This window comes from Terrapene carolina, unplaced genomic scaffold (genome assembly GCF_002925995.2).
Source record: "Terrapene carolina triunguis isolate 2854851 unplaced genomic scaffold, T_m_triunguis-2.0 Scaffold231, whole genome shotgun sequence".
NCBI lineage: Eukaryota > Metazoa > Chordata > Testudines > Emydidae > Terrapene > Terrapene triunguis.
In genome coordinates this window covers 7,647,505-7,664,590 of record NW_020664582.1, presented here as the reverse complement: position 1 = coordinate 7,664,590, position 17,086 = coordinate 7,647,505, and the positions used below count along the sequence as shown (strand labels likewise).

The 17,086-nt window shown below is 40.6% G+C and overlaps 1 protein-coding gene across 2 annotated transcripts in view; it reads left to right on the top strand.

The window, feature by feature from the left end:
• LOC112110133 (S-adenosyl-L-methionine-dependent tRNA 4-demethylwyosine synthase) overlaps positions 1-17,086 on the top strand; it is a 124,347-nt gene that overhangs the window by 93,542 nt on the left and 13,719 nt on the right. For both annotated transcript variants that reach the window (XM_024204981.2, XM_024204982.3), the window contains exon 16: positions 12,518-12,685. In XM_024204981.2, coding sequence (XP_024060749.1) covers positions 12,518-12,685 — 168 coding nt within the window. The remainder of the gene's footprint in view (positions 1-12,517; positions 12,686-17,086) is intronic.

Here is a 17,086-nt window from a genome sequence, read left to right as displayed (position 1 = left end):
GAAAATTTTTGCAATGTACAATTTCAACATAAGCTGTATAGTTCTTAGGGCATGAAAACGACTTGTGCATTGGCTTTCTCATTTAAAGGTTTTTTTTCAATGCACTTAGCTACTGTCTTCATGTACAGTACCAAGTTAGAAGACAAAAGTGGACAGTTCAATACAATAAAACACAAATAATTGGTTGACGTAGTCACCTGATAAAAATAGACTATCCGCAAACTAGGTGAACCTCCATCTATTGCAGATCCTGCAATAGCCTCCATTTCTCCACTTGAGTCATCACAGAGCTTTTAAATTGAATTGTACTGTCCTGTTATTTTAATGCATAAGAACTGCAGCAGTGTGTATGTCCTTAAAAAACAAACAAACAAAAAAAGCTTAAATATGAAGCACCCTATTACTTACAGCATTTGCAGGCAGTGCCCATTCACGATGGGATTTTTCTTTTCCTGAGAACTGAACTGATCTTATCACTGTCTGAACCAAATGGCACAGCTGTCTATGCATCAGTGGAACATTTTTAGATTTGGATGGCATTTCCGTCTCTTTAAAATGTCATGAAATTTTCTGACACTTTCCTGGAGCTGAGATTTGCTTGACACTTGATTGTTTTGTTTAAATGGACTGTAATTTATAGTCAATGAAGGACAAACACCTCCTCAAGGGTTTTTCAGTGGATTTTTTATTTTTAGTGCTTTTATTTTGGGGCAGGGCTTTTTTTTTTAACCCTTTTCTTTCATCTTTCAGTTCTTTAAAATGGGTGTAACATTTTAAAGGGGGTAAATGTTGTGCTCCATAGGAATAAAGCATCTCACACTAAATTTAGCATTCGGTCAACCAGTAACCTTATTTGTTCCATATAGTTTTATTTGCCAGTTTCTGCTAAACAGCAGCATTTTTGAAGTGCAGAGGGTTTGGCTCAGCGGGGAAGGCACAATAGTTTTCTCCTCTTACTGTGCTGTCTCTGTGAATGTGATTACATGGTTTCTTACTTCAAGAGTGGAACTGATTTCCCTATTATTTTTTGGCCTCCCTTTCCTCTTGGCTTCTATCAAGACAAGGTGCATCCCAACAAGGATGAGAGAGACACATTTGTGGCCACTTATACCCCAGTGAAATAATGCCAACATGGGAAGGCAGCACCTACATCTTTGTTTTAACAACAGTGGCTTCTATCGACTTAGATTATTTTCCCCATTCGTACCTGAGCTGTGGCTGTCTAGTGTGGGGTGGGGATGACAGAGACCTCAGCTGAGGTCAGCGTCCCATTGAGTTATGCTGTATGAACGTATAATAAGAGAAAACTCTCAGTGCTCCAAAGAGCGCTCGTACGATGTAAATAGGCAAGTCCAGAGGGTCAGAAAGAGGAAGTATAATTATTATCAACCCAGTTTTACAGATGGGGAACTTGGCTATAGAGAAGGGAAGTGACTTGTTCACGGTGACGCCAGGAGTCTGTGGCAGGATGGGGCCTGGAATCTAGATTGTTCCAGGTCCTAATCCAGTGCTTCCACCACAAGACCATGTTTCTGCTACTGCATGTTGCAGAGAGGCTAGCAATACGTCTGTAAATATAGGTAGCCGCAATAATTTCAGGGCCATCTTCGCCAGTCTCTGTGCCAAGTCATATGTGTGGGATCAAGTGAGTGTGCAGACTATGTAATTTTGGTAATGCTGATAAAGCAAAGTCCCATACTGTTGAACAAAATGAAAACTGTATATTTCAAACTGCTACATGGCTTGCTGGTATTCTAGTATAGGGGTCTATACTGCGAGATGCTGAGCACTTCTGAGAGATTCTGAGTGCCTTCAACTCCCATCTTCCAGCTCATCCAGAGGGTGCTCACCTCCTCCCAAGAGTGCTGCAGGGTCATAGTGAAGAGAATGGTAGAGGAGTGATATGCCTTTTGTGGTGAATCTGTTCACTAGGAGTCTAAGCATGAGAAAAACAGGAGAACTCTGGGTCTGGGCGTGTGGACAAAAGGAGCCTGGAAAAGGGCTCTGGGTCCTGATAAAAGCCTCCATAGGCTGGATGCAATGCCCAGTGAAATCCGAGTCTGTCCATTGACTTTAATGGGGTTTGGATAAAGCCCCAAGACTCTAGATAGGAATGTGAGTGCTTCCTATAAAATGCTGCTGCCTGAGAATCTGTAGTCCTGAAAGCAGTGACCCTGCACTAAAATGCAGGTAGTCTGTTTTGAGTTACGGAGATAGGTGATTATCTTATAGGTGGTGCAGTTACTGAGCCAAACCCACTCCAACTGTTGTCTTGTTGCAGTCCGTGAGGTCTGCTGGGAATGCATTTGGCCCAGGAATGTAATCAAACAGTTTTGGCAACACTATGGGGATTAAGTGCAATGGGTCAAAGTTTAAACTCCTAGCAGCATGGATGTCATGTAGCACTGAGAAGGGATCAGATCAAGGGGCTCTGAATATCGCGGAGTCCATTCTTTCTTTCTGCACTTGCTGGGTACAGTTGTATGTATTACTTAGAGTTCTTAGGTGCTATTTAACTTCTTGATGTCACTCCTGCTGATAGACATAGGGGTCTGTCCTTTAGTGCAGCTATAATATTTTTGATAAAGGGACACCCAAGAGAGGATGTACAGAGCACCTGTGACGTGGGAACTTTCCCTCAAATCTTTCCTTGATTTACAAGGTATTATTTTTAATCCTTTGGGAATTAAGTAGATTGAAGAACTCATTGGAGACCAAGAGTCATCATAGTCTTTTTTGCCCTAGTTATTCTAGTGCAGTGGGTTCAAGAAAGGAGACCAAGAAAAGAAAAAGGAATTAGGTCCTGTAGAGCATCTGCTACAAAATGAGGCTTCATCTCAGTGGGATTTTCCAGGTTAAATACTTGAAATAAATTATGTTCGTTTTAAATGAATGTAGCTAATCCCCTGTTGCTCCAGAAACACTGTTGGGGCGTAGTGGAAGGTCAAAAGATCTAGAATCTAATTCTGCTCTCATTTACACATCTTACATTGGTGCAACTCTGTTGAACCCTATTCTTCTGTCACTTAAACTAGTGGAAACTAGCATTAATTTTGTTGTTGGCTATGGTTACCCTTGTGTAAAACCTGTGGGTCAGGAGAATGAGGCTTATGGAGATCAAAATTAAGAGATCCATATAAAAAAAAACACAATTACTGCATATTTTAATGCCATAATAGGACTGTCACACTTTAATTCAAAAGTGATTTGTGTATTTAATCTATTGAACATGCAGTTTGGCTTTTTATCGGTGACATACCTTATCAGATTTTTGCCTAGGAAGCCACCAGTTTATATTAATAAACACACGGTATCTTGCAGTTTTTTTCAAATCAAGTGCATTCATAGATTCATAGCATTTAAAGCCAGAAAGATCACATTAGATCATCTAGTCAGATGTTCTGTATGTCACAGGCTGTTAAATTTCAACAGATTTAACCCTATATTGAGCTCAACAACTTATTAGAGAAGCCTGTGTGAAATTTAATAAAAGGTTTAGTGTTTGGATCCTTAATAATTCATTCCAAAGATATGGAAAGCATAGTGCATATGCAGTAGATTAATTTATTTAAAAATGCACTGGCGGTGCTACCGGGATGAAGGCCAGATAAGCACGCAGAAAACAAATACACCTCTAAATGGCGTGGTTTACACAGCAAATCTGTTACACTAACATTCCTAATTGTATCTGTGCCCTTGTGTGCACTTACTCCAAACCTCTCTCTGCAAACTGACCGTAGCTTTCAGACAACATGTGTGGGAGCGTTCATGCATACATAGCCTCCTGCAGCTCTGACCCTGATTTTGCAGACCCTTACCAGTCAGTGCAGTAAACCTGGTGATTGTGTTTGCGTGGCCCTTTGTACATCATTGCTAAACAGACACGAACCTACCCAGGAACAGTTCACCTGGGGAGCAGGCTGGCACTACTAAACAAAGGCCCAATTGTGCAGCCCTGAGAACACTTGATTTTGGTAGGCTCACGTAATGAGGAAAGCCTCTAGGATCAGGCCCATAATTGATCCTCTTCCTTTGTCCTCTTTGTATTTAACCAATTTCTTTCACTTAAAATAAAAGATTGTGCCAGATTCCCAGTTACCCAAGGGCTATTTTACACCATGCTGCTACTTCAAGGAAGAGCTCTGGCAGGGTAAAGGGGCCTTAAATATAAATGAGACTCATACATACTGGGCCTAACTTCCAAAAGCCTTTGTTAGATCAGTCTTTTGACCACTGCTGCTGCATTTGTCTAGCTATATCCTACATCACTGCTTCCAGTTCAGCACTTCGGGGGTTCTGGGCTAGTGTATAAGGGATGGTGGATCTGGTGTCAGTCAGAAGGAGGAAGGGCTTTCTGGAACTGGTATCTGAGGCTTTGCTATCAAATTAAAATGACCAGTTAATAGGCTGGCTGGGTAGGGCCACACGGAAGCATCTCCCCCATTCTGCTTACCGGTGTCATATTAAATGTTAAAGATTAGGTAAGTGTTTAAAACAGAGGAAAATTAATACTTCTTTAATGAGCTTTTACTTGCAAGAAGTGAAAGCTGATTGCCTTCACCTGTCAAAAAGCTATTCAGAGTCTGGGTAGTGTTCCATTCTGCATTTAGATGGAGAGAAGATGAAGTTAAAAATCACGTGTCCTAGCGAGTGCTATAAAACAAAAACAACTGATGTATAATTTTCATGCTTGAGAAACGCTGACCTGTGCCATTATCTACAGAACTCTAGGTTAAATGAGTCATAGCTTGACAGAGAGAAAGGGAAGTGCCAAAACTGCACGTGGCATGGCGTGATTTTCAGAGAGGGTGAGCTCCCACTGAAGGCCCAGCCCCTTTGAATACCAGGCCAAGTAAAATTTTGTATTGGAAAAATATACAGCCAGCACTTTTTGCTATTCCTTTTTCAGGATAAGGCCCCAGAGTGGTAAATGCATACATATGTGCTTAACTCGATTTGTATCAGACATCCCACTGAAGTCAAGTCACTTATTCAAGAGCTTCAAGTTAAACACATGTGAACATTTTAGCAGGAGGTTGTATTTTTAAAAACAAATCTTGAATTCTAGATGCACTCTGTCAGATAGTTTGGGCGGAAAATTTAGTCATTTAACAAAATCTAGCATCAATACATGTTTTCATGATGTGAGAGAGAGAAAAATTAAAGCAGGTTACTTTTTTGTTTTGATTTAATCATTCCCCACATTCTTTTTGCAGCCCAAACATTGCGGCATTGTGTTGGTGTATCAGTGTGTGAAAATAACCAGAAGCCAATCTGAAAGACTCGTCTATTTTCATTGTCTAAGCCAAGAGTAATGTATAAAGTAAATAGCAGGTATAAACCATGAAAACTGACATAGATATCTGAAAGTATTTGTTATCATTAAAAGTATTATTATGGCACAATGTAAGGTGATTGCCAAATCTGGACCATGATTTTTAAACACTGTCACCACTTAATGCTAATAGAGTAAATAATAACACTTACATAATACTTTCCATCTGTGGATCTGAATGCTTTGTAAAGGTGGATAAGTATCATTATCCCTATTTTACTGATGGGAAAACTGAGGCATAGAGCGGGAGATTAGCATTAGGATACACAGCAAATCACTATCTGAGCTGGTGATCAGTTGTCCTGACAGCTAATCCAGTGCTCTATGGGCAGGTGTTTGTACAAACAAACCAGATTTGGAACATGATATCCTTTAAAACTTGATATTGTTTTTTCTTTAAATATCTATGCAGTCCATTTCTAAATGTTAGAGTACAACCCACGTTCATGGAAATAGCCTTATATTGTGGTTGCACTTCATGACTAAACAGCTGAATTATTGGGATGTCAGATATAATTGATGCAAATAAACTGATGTCCAATCAACTTGAGCGTGGATATAAAAAAACACATTTCAGTGAGGAGTAGCTGTGTATTATAGCTTTAGACAATATTGAAATCCCAATAATATGCATTTTTATTGCAGAGTATTTGATCCATCAACGGGCAGTTTAAGGTAGTTATGTTTGCCTTGGGTCAAGATTGCCCCCATTTCTGAGCAGTAATCCAGTCTCTCTAATAGTAGGTCAGCCATGTTTTGATGGCAGCACTTTATTCTTTTGTCATTTCACACAGTACTTTGTTTAATGAATTTATAATCAGTGGTTTAGTAGATAAGAGAGTTCTCTTGTTCATAATAATTAAATTGGAAGGCCTGCAGTTTATTTTAGAAAAGAAGCAAAGCTCTCTCATTTTTAGTTCACAGGTAATCTTCCTCCACAGCCATTTGGATTAGAATGATTCATGATTGTTCAGGTCCTTGGAAAGGATCCAAATCTCAAAAGAAGAAACTCTCTTGTGACTGAGTAAGCACCAGACAGCACTCCTTTTTGTGTTTCTCATTCACTGTAATTACAACCAACCTAGCACAAGACATGGTATAAAATCAGTGGCGAAAATTCAGCTCCATTACACCAGTGTGTAAATCCACAGTGAGTACAGTGGAGTTACTCTGGATTTACATGCGCAGAACCAAAAGCACAAATTGGCCCGAGTATTTAAGACACTTTTGAAGAGGTTTGGATTTCAAGGTATTTGTCTGAAAGCTGTTACTATAATTAGCATGCTGAAAACATGCATATTAAAGACTAATTAAGAGAGTGTCATTGATGTTTCCACTACAGAGAAGTTTATATATAAGCTATTGTGTATAATAGAACTGTTTCCTTTTCAATGGTTGGCTTCTAAGTAATCGCTATTTTCAGGTATTGCTGAAAAATATAACAAGACTGCCCTAATCAACCATGTATGTTTTAGAGGTATTGTTGGCACTGTTAATTAGCTCAAGTTTTAAGAAGTTGAAAGCTGATGTGCTTTTGTACAGTGTGTTGCTAAGATGATTTTCACTCGTGTGTGTGTGTGAGAGAGAGAATTAATCAACCGTCCAAGTACTTGGTAATTCCATTTGCCACTGCGTTCTCTTTGCTTGTAAATGATATCTTTGAAGTTTATTAAAGGAATGAGTCATGTTGTAGCTTCCTAGGAGTTTTTCCCCCTCTGTAATCATACATTTTTCATGCTGCTCAAATCATAATCTGCATAATGAATGAGGGGAAAATATTGCTCTACAAAGCTGTCTCTATACAGCTGAGCCTTTGAGATATATATTACGTTATTTGGGTGTCTGGTTGCTTTTATATAGGCATGTTTAAAATCTCTTCAAACTTCCAGTGCAGGGTTAAATTAATGTACTTTAATGTTCAGTACTCCCTCTACATCTCTTGTGTCTTGCACAGTGCATCTGTTACCTCACTGGTACTGAGCTACAGGACGCTGCTTTAATATCTTTCACTTGGGTAGATTAACGGAGGCAGTCCACCATAGATTAAAAATGTGAAAAACAATTGCTTCCAAAACTTGTATGGTTTCTAATTAATGCAATTCCATTTCTTCTTAAGGATGTTTCCACTATCCTAAGAGTCTCTCCTGCTTGTATGTTTCACTTGCCCCCGTTTCAAGCCTTTGCAATGTAAGGACTTGGCCCTGTTTTTAGTGCTCAGCACCTTCAACTTCAGTACCTAGATTTTAAACTCTTTGGGTACATCTACACTACCCGCCGGATCAGCGGGTAGTGATCGATCTATTGGGGATCGATTTATCGCAGCTAGTGTAGACGCGATAAATTGATCCCCGATCGCTCTGCCGTCGACTCCTATACTCCACCGTGGCGCGAGGCGGAAGCGGAGTCGACGGGGGAGCGGCGGCAGTCGACCCCACGCTGTGAGGGCGCAAGGTAAGTCGACTTAAAATACATCGACTTCAGCTACGCTATTCTCGTAGCTGAAGTTGCGTTTCTTAGGTCGATTTCCCCCAGGCCTTTGAGGCAGTGACTGTCTTTTTGTTCTGTCTTTGTTTGGTCAGCTCCTGGTCTATGAGTGTGCTTCAGAGGTGCTACAGCAATGCACACAAAATCGCTGGAGGTTTGAAAGAACAGGTTAGACAAACACCTGTCAGGAATGGTCTACTTATTACGTAGCTCTGCCTTGAGTGCAGGGGATTAGACTAGATGCCCTGTTTAGGTCCCTTCCGATCCTACACATCTATGATTCTATAATAAACATTAATAACACCTGCAGGATTGGGTCTTGAGAATGTAATGCTGGAAAGGATCAGGGCTCCATAAACATTTGGCGGAGATGCAAATGCTGATTAAAAGAAACCCAAGTTTCTTCCCATTGGAAAACATAAGTTACAAAACATAATCCTCCATAGAATTGCATGTGCTCTGTTTTTAAAGGCACATATCTGATAGCATTTTGGGACCAAATAAAACATCCCCAATCATGTAGCAAAGATAATAAAATGGCCAGTGGGAATGTGGGGACAAAGCGGCCAACTTTTATCAGAGTTTTCAGTATTTGCTAAATGTTAATTTGCTAAAAGATAGTGACGTCAGAATAATCTCAGCAGTGTATCCTGCTACAGTAAGTTCTTACGAAAGATTGGTATGCGTATGTGTTTGTGCACACGTGTGTATAATGTATGGTACAGATTCAGCACTGAGAAATATAACCTAGTATCAGTCTTTATATCAAGGGGAGTCAGCCCATCTCAGTCCACCTGCAAGTAATTAACTGCCTAGGTGGCTGATTGACAGCTAGTTGGCTAATAAGCACCTGGACTGGACCTAAAGACTACCAGAGCTCAATTAGGGGAGAAAGCTCCTAGAGAGAGGCAAGAGGGCACCTCTTGCCCTCACGCTCTCATTGGCCGTTTTATCGTCTTTGCTACTTGATTGGGGATGTTTTATTTGGTCACAAAATCCCACGTAGTCACAGGAGGCCCAATCTGCAGGAAGCTGCATGTTGCTAGGAGAAGAGCTGTAGTCAACAGGAAGGAAGGCCTTGCAGAGGTCCTGGCTCCAGGAAAGGAATCCAGTTGAGAATGCCTCGTGGATAAAGGACCTGGCCTTGAGGACAGCTAGACTCAAGTGGGACTCAAGTGCTAAGACATGTGGTTGAAGGTCTCTTTCTTGTGTGTTCTGTTGAACTTTTCATTAATGAATGAGACCTTAAAAGGGTGGTGGTGTTTGATGCATAAAAGCCTGATAGAGCTTATTAATGACCCAAATGGGGAAATTAAGGCAGGGCATACCCACAGAGATGCACTTGGCCATAAGGGGTGTGCATGGATGGCACAGAGCCGTAACATGATGTAATTAGCTGAATTCACAGCAGATGCTTGAGTGAATACACCTCAGGGATGGCCTTGTGGATTTTTAAGTATCCAAAAGCTGTGTAAGTAAATCAGATGGCATGTGGGTCAACAGAGCAATTTAATGCGTCTCCTATGCCATGTCCTTCATTTTGTGTACTAGCAAGGGGAGTTAGTAAGAGTTTCCATGCTGGTCCTTATTGGTATTAACGTCCATAAGAAATGCATGGTGTTCAAACACTTATTTCCTTTCTAATATTTAAGTAGAGCAGGGCAATGTGATTTCCCCCCTCCCCCCCCAATTTATTTTGTACATTTAAAGCCCAGTCCTGTAAGGTGCCAGGTGTCTGCTGAACAATGCTGAGCATTCTTGATTCCACTGCCTTCACTGGGAATTGAAGGGAGGGATTCTCCCATTGGCATAGGTATTTGACCTCCCCGAGACACGGTAGCTGGGTCAATGGGAAAATTCTCCTGTTAACCTAGTGCTGTCGACATCGGGGCTTCGGTCAGTTTAACTGCATCGCTGAGGGGTCTGGATTTTTCACACCCTTGAGCGATGTAGTTATACTGACTTAGTTTCCTAGTGTAGACCAGGCCTTAGAAGGGAGGAAAGTGCCATGTTCAGGACCCTACATTTATGAAAAATGGATTTGGCTTCCCCCAAACATTCAAATGGCACACACAAACTAACAGCCTGCAAAATTTCAGTGTAGATAATGCTGCAGGTTTTGAGTTGTAGAACTACAAAATAGCCTCTGAAACTAGGAACTTGTTTCTTTTGCATGTCTGAAAAAGCCAAGCAGATCTTCTTTACCTTGTTTAAAAATCTACCTGTCATCTGGCAGAGGCCTTATGTTCCTGCTTTCATCTTGGAGCCAATATTTGTCCGAGTTACACAGTCATGAAAATACAGCTAGGTACAGTAACGGAAAAACTGGCATACTTTTCTTTAAGCCATGCTAGTTGTTACAACAGGAGTCTTTGTCACTTTTGTTATTATGAGTTCATATTACTGAGCAATTCAGATTTTTTTTCCTCTCAGGGATGTTGAGAAATAGAGGTCAGAGGAGATGGGAGTGAGAGGGAGAAACAGAGGGAAGGTCTTTCTGAAGTGAAGCAAAGGAAACCAGGGTTGTCACTAGGAAGGAAGGAGGTGTTGGAAGGAAGGAAGGGGCCACTAGTTAGGATGCTGGCCTGGGATATGGGATACCAGAGTTCCATTTCTGGTTCCCAACAGGCTTCCTATGTAACCTTCTGGAAAGCACTTCATCTTTTTGTGCTTCAGTTCCCCATCTGTACAGTGGGGTAAGAGCACCGCTCCACCTCCCAAATAGAGCTCCTTGGACTTCGACGGAGTTATTTGTGATTTACGTCATGGTAAGTGAGGCAAGAACTGGACCCAGTGAGGTGAGAACTGGACCCAGTGAGTTGATGCTTTTGCTCTAAAATTCAGGTCTTTCGTTGTTGTTGTGCATTCACACATAGCACCTGCCTTCTGAGGGCTGTCCAAGTTCACTTTGTAAGATTCCTCTGCTTTATAACTGCTCCTTGTCCCCCTTACAACAGAGCAGTTTTGCTCTCAAAGCTTTCCAAAGAGTCACACTTCATGCACTTGCACAGAGGATTAGGAAACATTTGCACGCCTGCAATATGATGATTTTTATTTTCCCTTGAAGAGAGAATGGGAGTGTGCATGCTTGAGGCTTGGGTGGGCCATCCATTTTCTTACCTTCGTCAACCCCTCCAGAAGAATATCTAATGGGTTTGTTGCTGGTCCTCATGTTGGCATTCTGCGTGTGTATTTTACAGTAATTTCCTACTGTCTGTTTTATGCAGGCAAATCCTTTTAGAATAGCAGTGGCAAGAAATTAAAATGGCCAGTAGTGAGTTATTTGAGATCTTGGGCTGCAATCAGTTGTGGAAGTAAAACAAAGTGCTTTACTAACAGTGGACTAGTTGACCTGTTGCAGCAGAAATGCAGTCTGTGCTGGCATATAGCTAAGTCTGCCATTTGCAGCAGCCACACAAGATGGCTTCTAGTTCACATGATGTAGAGATTTTTGTGTTTAAGGCAGGCTGTGGTTTCCCAAACTTGCATATTCTGAACCACATTTTAATAATAATGAGTGTCTCCTGCACATCCCATTCATAACTGTGTGGCCTATCTCCCCTTTTCTTATTTATGATCTCCTTCTACTTCTGGCAACTACAGTTGTGTATCCTGAAAAGTAATAGTAGCAAGTTAGTGGGTGTATTTTCAATGGTCTCTTAAATAAATTTAGAAGCTGCAAATGAGAGCCAGTACTATATGACTAGTTAGTTCTCTAGGGCAATGGCTCTCAGCCTTTCCAGACTACTGTACCCCTTTCAGGTGTCTGGTTTGTCTTGAGTACTCCCAAATTTCACCTCACTTAAAAACTACCTGCTTACAAAATTAGAAGTGTCACAGCACACTATTACTGAAAAAGTGCTTACTCTCTCATTTGTGCCATATAATTATAAAATAAATCCTTTGGAATATAAACATTTTACTTAGATTTCATTGTATAGTATAGAGTAGTATAAACAAGTCATTGTATGAAATTTTACAGTGGACTGACTTCGCTGGTGCTTTTTATATAGCCTGCTGTAAAAGTAGGCAAATACCTAGATGAGTTGATGTACCCCCTGGAATACCTAACAAAATTTAATACGTGTACCCCTGGTTGAGATCCACTGCTCTAGGGAGCAGAATTTAAGAACCACTGTGGTAGAGAATTAATTTGTGAGGGGATGGAAGGAATTAGTCTTCTGTAACTTTTTACATTTTGTTAGGCTGCTGTACATACAGTAATACTTTGTACTGCGATAGTACCTTCCTTCCGAAGATCTCTAAGCTGTCTATGAACATTAAAGGTGTGGTTTTCAAAAGCGCCTAAATGGCATAGGAGCACAAGCCATATCGACTTTTGCTATGTTGCTGCTGCTGTTTTTTCACACGCTAACGCATTAAAGTGTGTGAGTTGGAAGGGGTGGATTAGACCCTGTTTTACACAAGGGGAAATTGAGGTGTGGATTGCCAAAAGTGGTGGGGAGAGAGACTTCAGCAGAGGTGAGATTATTTCCTTATTCTCTTCCTATGTTCTTGCTGCAAGACCATCCTTCCCCATCCAACACACACTTTGGCTGATAATATGGGTGTAAATTGTCAAAAACGAGCTCGCAGAGTATATTGAAGTGTGAATTGTACGTGTGTGTGTAAATGCTGCCTTAAATTTGTAGCCATCTTTAAAAGGCATTTAGTAATTACTTCAACATGTTTCGACAGGGAGTGACGTACTGCGGTGAAAGCTCGGCCAGCAACTTAACCATGGCCAATGTCCCCTGGCATGAAGAGGTGGTGCATTTCGTCCGGGAGTTGGCTGACCTGATTCCAGACTATGACATCGCGTGTGAACATGAACACTCAAACTGCCTCCTGATAGCTCACAAAAAGGTATTGCGTCTTTTCCTGGTGTGTGAAAACAGACACGGCATAGAAAGATTTGACTCCTCACTTCCTAAAAGCTGTGAGCTTAGAGTGACCAGATGTCCCGATTTTATAAGGACAGTCCCGATATTCTGGACTTTGTCTTATATAGGCGCCTATGACCCCCCCACCCCCTGTCCCCATTTTTCTAAGTCTAAGCAATTGCTCTAGTTCAGCAGGTTTTTCTCTCTAGGTTTGAAAGATTAGCTTTTTTTAAAATCCCTTAACGCATTTATCCCATGGAGCTCTGGGGATTAGTTTATAAGACTGTTATGGGTTCAGTGACTGTCTTGTTATAACCTACAGTACTGTCCTTGATGACACAAGCAAGATCTTGAAAATATCAAACAGTCTTTTGGCTCTCAAAGAAAATGAACTTTGCTGTCTTTGCTTTGTATTTTTTGGCAGCAGGAACAAACTAAATGGGGATGGGTTGATTGTTCTACTTCCCACCCCTATTTCTTCCTTAATAATGTTGTTCAGCAATGAGTGTCCCCATGCAGATTAGACATTGAAGGGGCACCAGAGCTTAGAGGAGTTTGGGTTTTTTTTTTTTTTTTTTTTTTGAATCATTAGAATTCCTGTCAAAGCTGTAGACATCTTTATTCCTGTTACTCCGAGTTGGAGGAGCATTGGGGACTGCGTTCCTTCTCTGAGATAAACAATTTCTGCACAAGACAAATTGATATGTGGGTGTTAAGCATGGAAAAATTTCCTCTCAGAGCAACTTGATGTGTCTGGTTTACAGTATCTGAAAGATCTCTGCAACTGTATTTCTAGAAAACAGATCTTAAAGGACAAACAATAAAGCAGCTCTGTCATAATTTCATACATTCTCTATCCATATAAATGATAGATAAACAACTCTGAAACTACTACTGCTGTCATAACAGCAGACACCAGCCCAGCGGTTCTGTCAGGCACTAAAATATTTTGTAGGCAAAGCATGTTTCAGTGGCGCATATATGTATGTGTATATATAATATATTTTTCTTATAAATGCAATCAAAGTAATTTGAAATGCATGTGAAATGCCAAAAGGATGGTTAATTTTTATGGGTGTGGGGTACGGAAAATATTGTACTGTTTGGTGTTCTAATGTACAGAAAAACATTTAAAAATGAAAAACAAAGGACTGTCTAGGCAGCTGATGAAATTACTACTTATTATCTTGGTATTAGATTATGCTGTGTGTCTGTCTGTCTGCGTGGTATTCACCTGTTACCTCTGATGATTTACTTCAATTGTGAACTCCTTTTGGGGCCGTTCTCTTGTCTCCTGCGTGTACTGTGCCTATCACAGTGGGCTCTGGGCACTACAACACACACACAATAACAAATTAGTCTATTTGGTTAAAATCCCGACTTGCAGAAAATCAGAAGTTATTTTTAATTGATGTTTGCAACAAATTTATAGTGGCTGAAAATTTCCAGTAGGAAATTTCAGAAGGTGCCAAATTCACATTTTTTTAAAAAAAGGGGTGTGTGCAGTAGGATTAAAAAAATCTGACATGCTACTTTCTTGGCCCGTGTCCTCATAATATTTCCTTATTTTTCAATTCAAATCTTGTGTGGTGGAACTGGTAGCTGTGCCAGAGTGCATTCACAATGGAAAAGTCTCTTCCATAGCAAGGTCTATGGCCTAAGGAAAGGAAACAAATTTTTGCCTAGGTCATCGAAACATAATCTAAGTAACATCATTATTAACAGTAACAAGAATAGATGGATACTAACCTGTGAGGAATTCTACAACTACTTTGCTTTCCAAATTCATGAGGAGAGGGTGTCTCTCTTCTTGGAATTCTCTTGGAAGCAATCATTACCCAGGGTCTAAAATAACTAATAAAAAGGCTGCATAAAAGGAACCTTTAAAATAAAATAAAAATGAGTGGAGAAAAAAGGATAGTAAAAATAATTAAGAAATTTCATTTGCTTCATTCTGTTTTGCAAGCTCTAGCTGTTTTATTAAGTTCAAATTAAAAAAAACAACCACCCTTCATTGAAATGCCTGCATGTTCAAGAGAATTTAAAAATGGCAGAGAGAGAGTGCGCAGTTTAATATCTGTTTTGCCTTAAATTAGGGGCATTGACTACAATTGCTTTAAATATGAATAATCACTTAAGCACTTTTGAAAAGTCCCATTGTCAAAAGGACTTAGGCATTTGGGTGGTTGACTCATTGATAGTGGATGTGATTTAGGGACCTAAGTCCTTTTTGAAAATGGGACTTAGTCACATTTGAAAATTTTACCCCTTCGGGCCCAATGCAATTCCCATGGAAGCCAGCTGAAAAGCTCCCATTTATTACAGTGGAAGTTGGATCTGGCTTTCAGTGTTGCATTAGCCACTATGATTAAAAAAACTTGGTTAATAGATCTGTATTAACCTGTAGATCAAGAAGCTGATACTTGTACTATTTTGAGGTTGGCTTGATACTAACTGCTGTAGAGTAGCCATTGCTAGCGAGTGCCATTGTGTTCAATGAAGGTAGATAGCCCTATAGTAGCCAAGGGGATTACTACTACTGTTGCTATTTATTCCTTGCTTGTATTGCCCAGTGTGTGCCACTTTCAGAAGATGTCAGTCCCACTTGTCTTTTCTGTGTTCTCCCAGCTGTGTCTTTTGCAGCACCCTCTTTTCTTAAACTGATGACTTCCATCTCCCCTTGCTAGGTGCCCAGAATATTCCAGCTCCCTCCCATTTGATTATATTTTCTCAGCATAGCTGTTATAGTCTCCAGTAATTGCATTTGCTTTGTGGCAAATCCTATGAACACTCAAGTACAAAAATCTAATTTATTACAGTGCTTTTGAATTAATTGGTGGAGATATCAAGACAGCGGCAACTTTATAATTTAACAATTAATTCTAATAACCTTTCCAGAGAGAGAACTTAGGCAGCTGGTTTTCCTTGTGTTGTAACAATAAATGGTATCCTTGAGACAATCAGAGTGAGTGACTAATAAGGGAGAAAATCTGCTGCAGATGCCTCGCAGCAAGTATCTTTTTGAATGAAAGTCAGAATCGCAGTAATTTCTGGAATAAAAGCGTCTGCTTCTCTTTTGTTGCTGTTGCTGGATTTGTTTTACCCTGGTGTTTGCCATGTATTCCATTGTGTTGAAACCCTTGCTTGCCAATTACATTCTATTATATTGATTTTAAATAACCTACCTTGCTTTTGTGATGGGTTTGTTTTCCATCAGTGCTGTCTCTGTGGCTTTACATTCCTGGGTTTCTCATTAGTGCTATTTGTATTATGTGCTACCTTTCTTGCTTTCTACTTCTGTTGCTGTTCATTTTTGATCAGCTCAAAGCAGATCCATAACACCGAAGGATTATTTTTAAGAATTTAAGTATTTTGTGAGCTTCTTCCTTTTTGGTGTAGTGATGAGTATCCCCACCTGTCATATGGAGTACCTGGGTTTTTTCCCCATGCCAGGAGACTGCATTTTGAGGTGGCCAGTTGGGCAAGGCATTGGGCTACTACTGTATTATGTTGTGCATGCGTGGGTTTGAATCCCACCGTCATCAGTCTTGAGGAGGTTTCAGTAGTGTAGCTGCCTATCATGTGGAAGGTCCCCAGTTCGAAACAGGATAGAAACAATCAAAGTTCGGGGTAAATAGGTAAAATCCAAAGTCCTGTGTTATACAGAAGGTCAGACAAGATAATTGAATGGTCCCTTCTAATCTTAAAATCTGTGAATTGACAGACCTTGTATAGGTGGATCTAAATCCAAACGACGGAGCCCAGAGATCCCAAAACGTTGGGGATGTTTGGCCCTGTATGGGACGGTTTTAGCTCAAACCCTCTCCTAGTACCTCTTGTATTCTACATTGTCTGCCGGTTTCAGCACTGGATTTAGTGGGCTGTGGTGCTTTAGAATCAGTGTTTCCCAGTGGGGTGGGTCCTGACCCCTCAGAGGGTGGCGGATTGGGTCTGCATGGGTCTGTGTAAGCTTCAAAGCTTGTCTCATTCATCAACAGAAGCTGATCCAATAAAAGATACTACCTCACTCACCTTGTTTCTCAGAAAGATCCAGAGCATTTTATTTCCTTCCTGTCCCTAACAGTCCCACACTTTGCAGGTCAATTGTTGGGTAGAAGCATTCTCTGTCCTCCTAGAACCTGGGATCCAAAATCTGGACTGCATTCTCTTCTTGTTTATGCTAGTTTGATGTCAGTGTCATTGTACCGACGACAGTAGAGTTGCATTGTGAGAGGAGAATTGAGCCTACGCTGCCATAAATTTGAACCAGATATAAAACATCCCTGTGTTTACAGCAAGCAGGGAGACCCATGTAGCTCCCTAACCTGTCAGTGAAATTTCAGGGCCGGCTCTGGCTTTTTGGCCGCCCCAAGCAAAAAAAAAA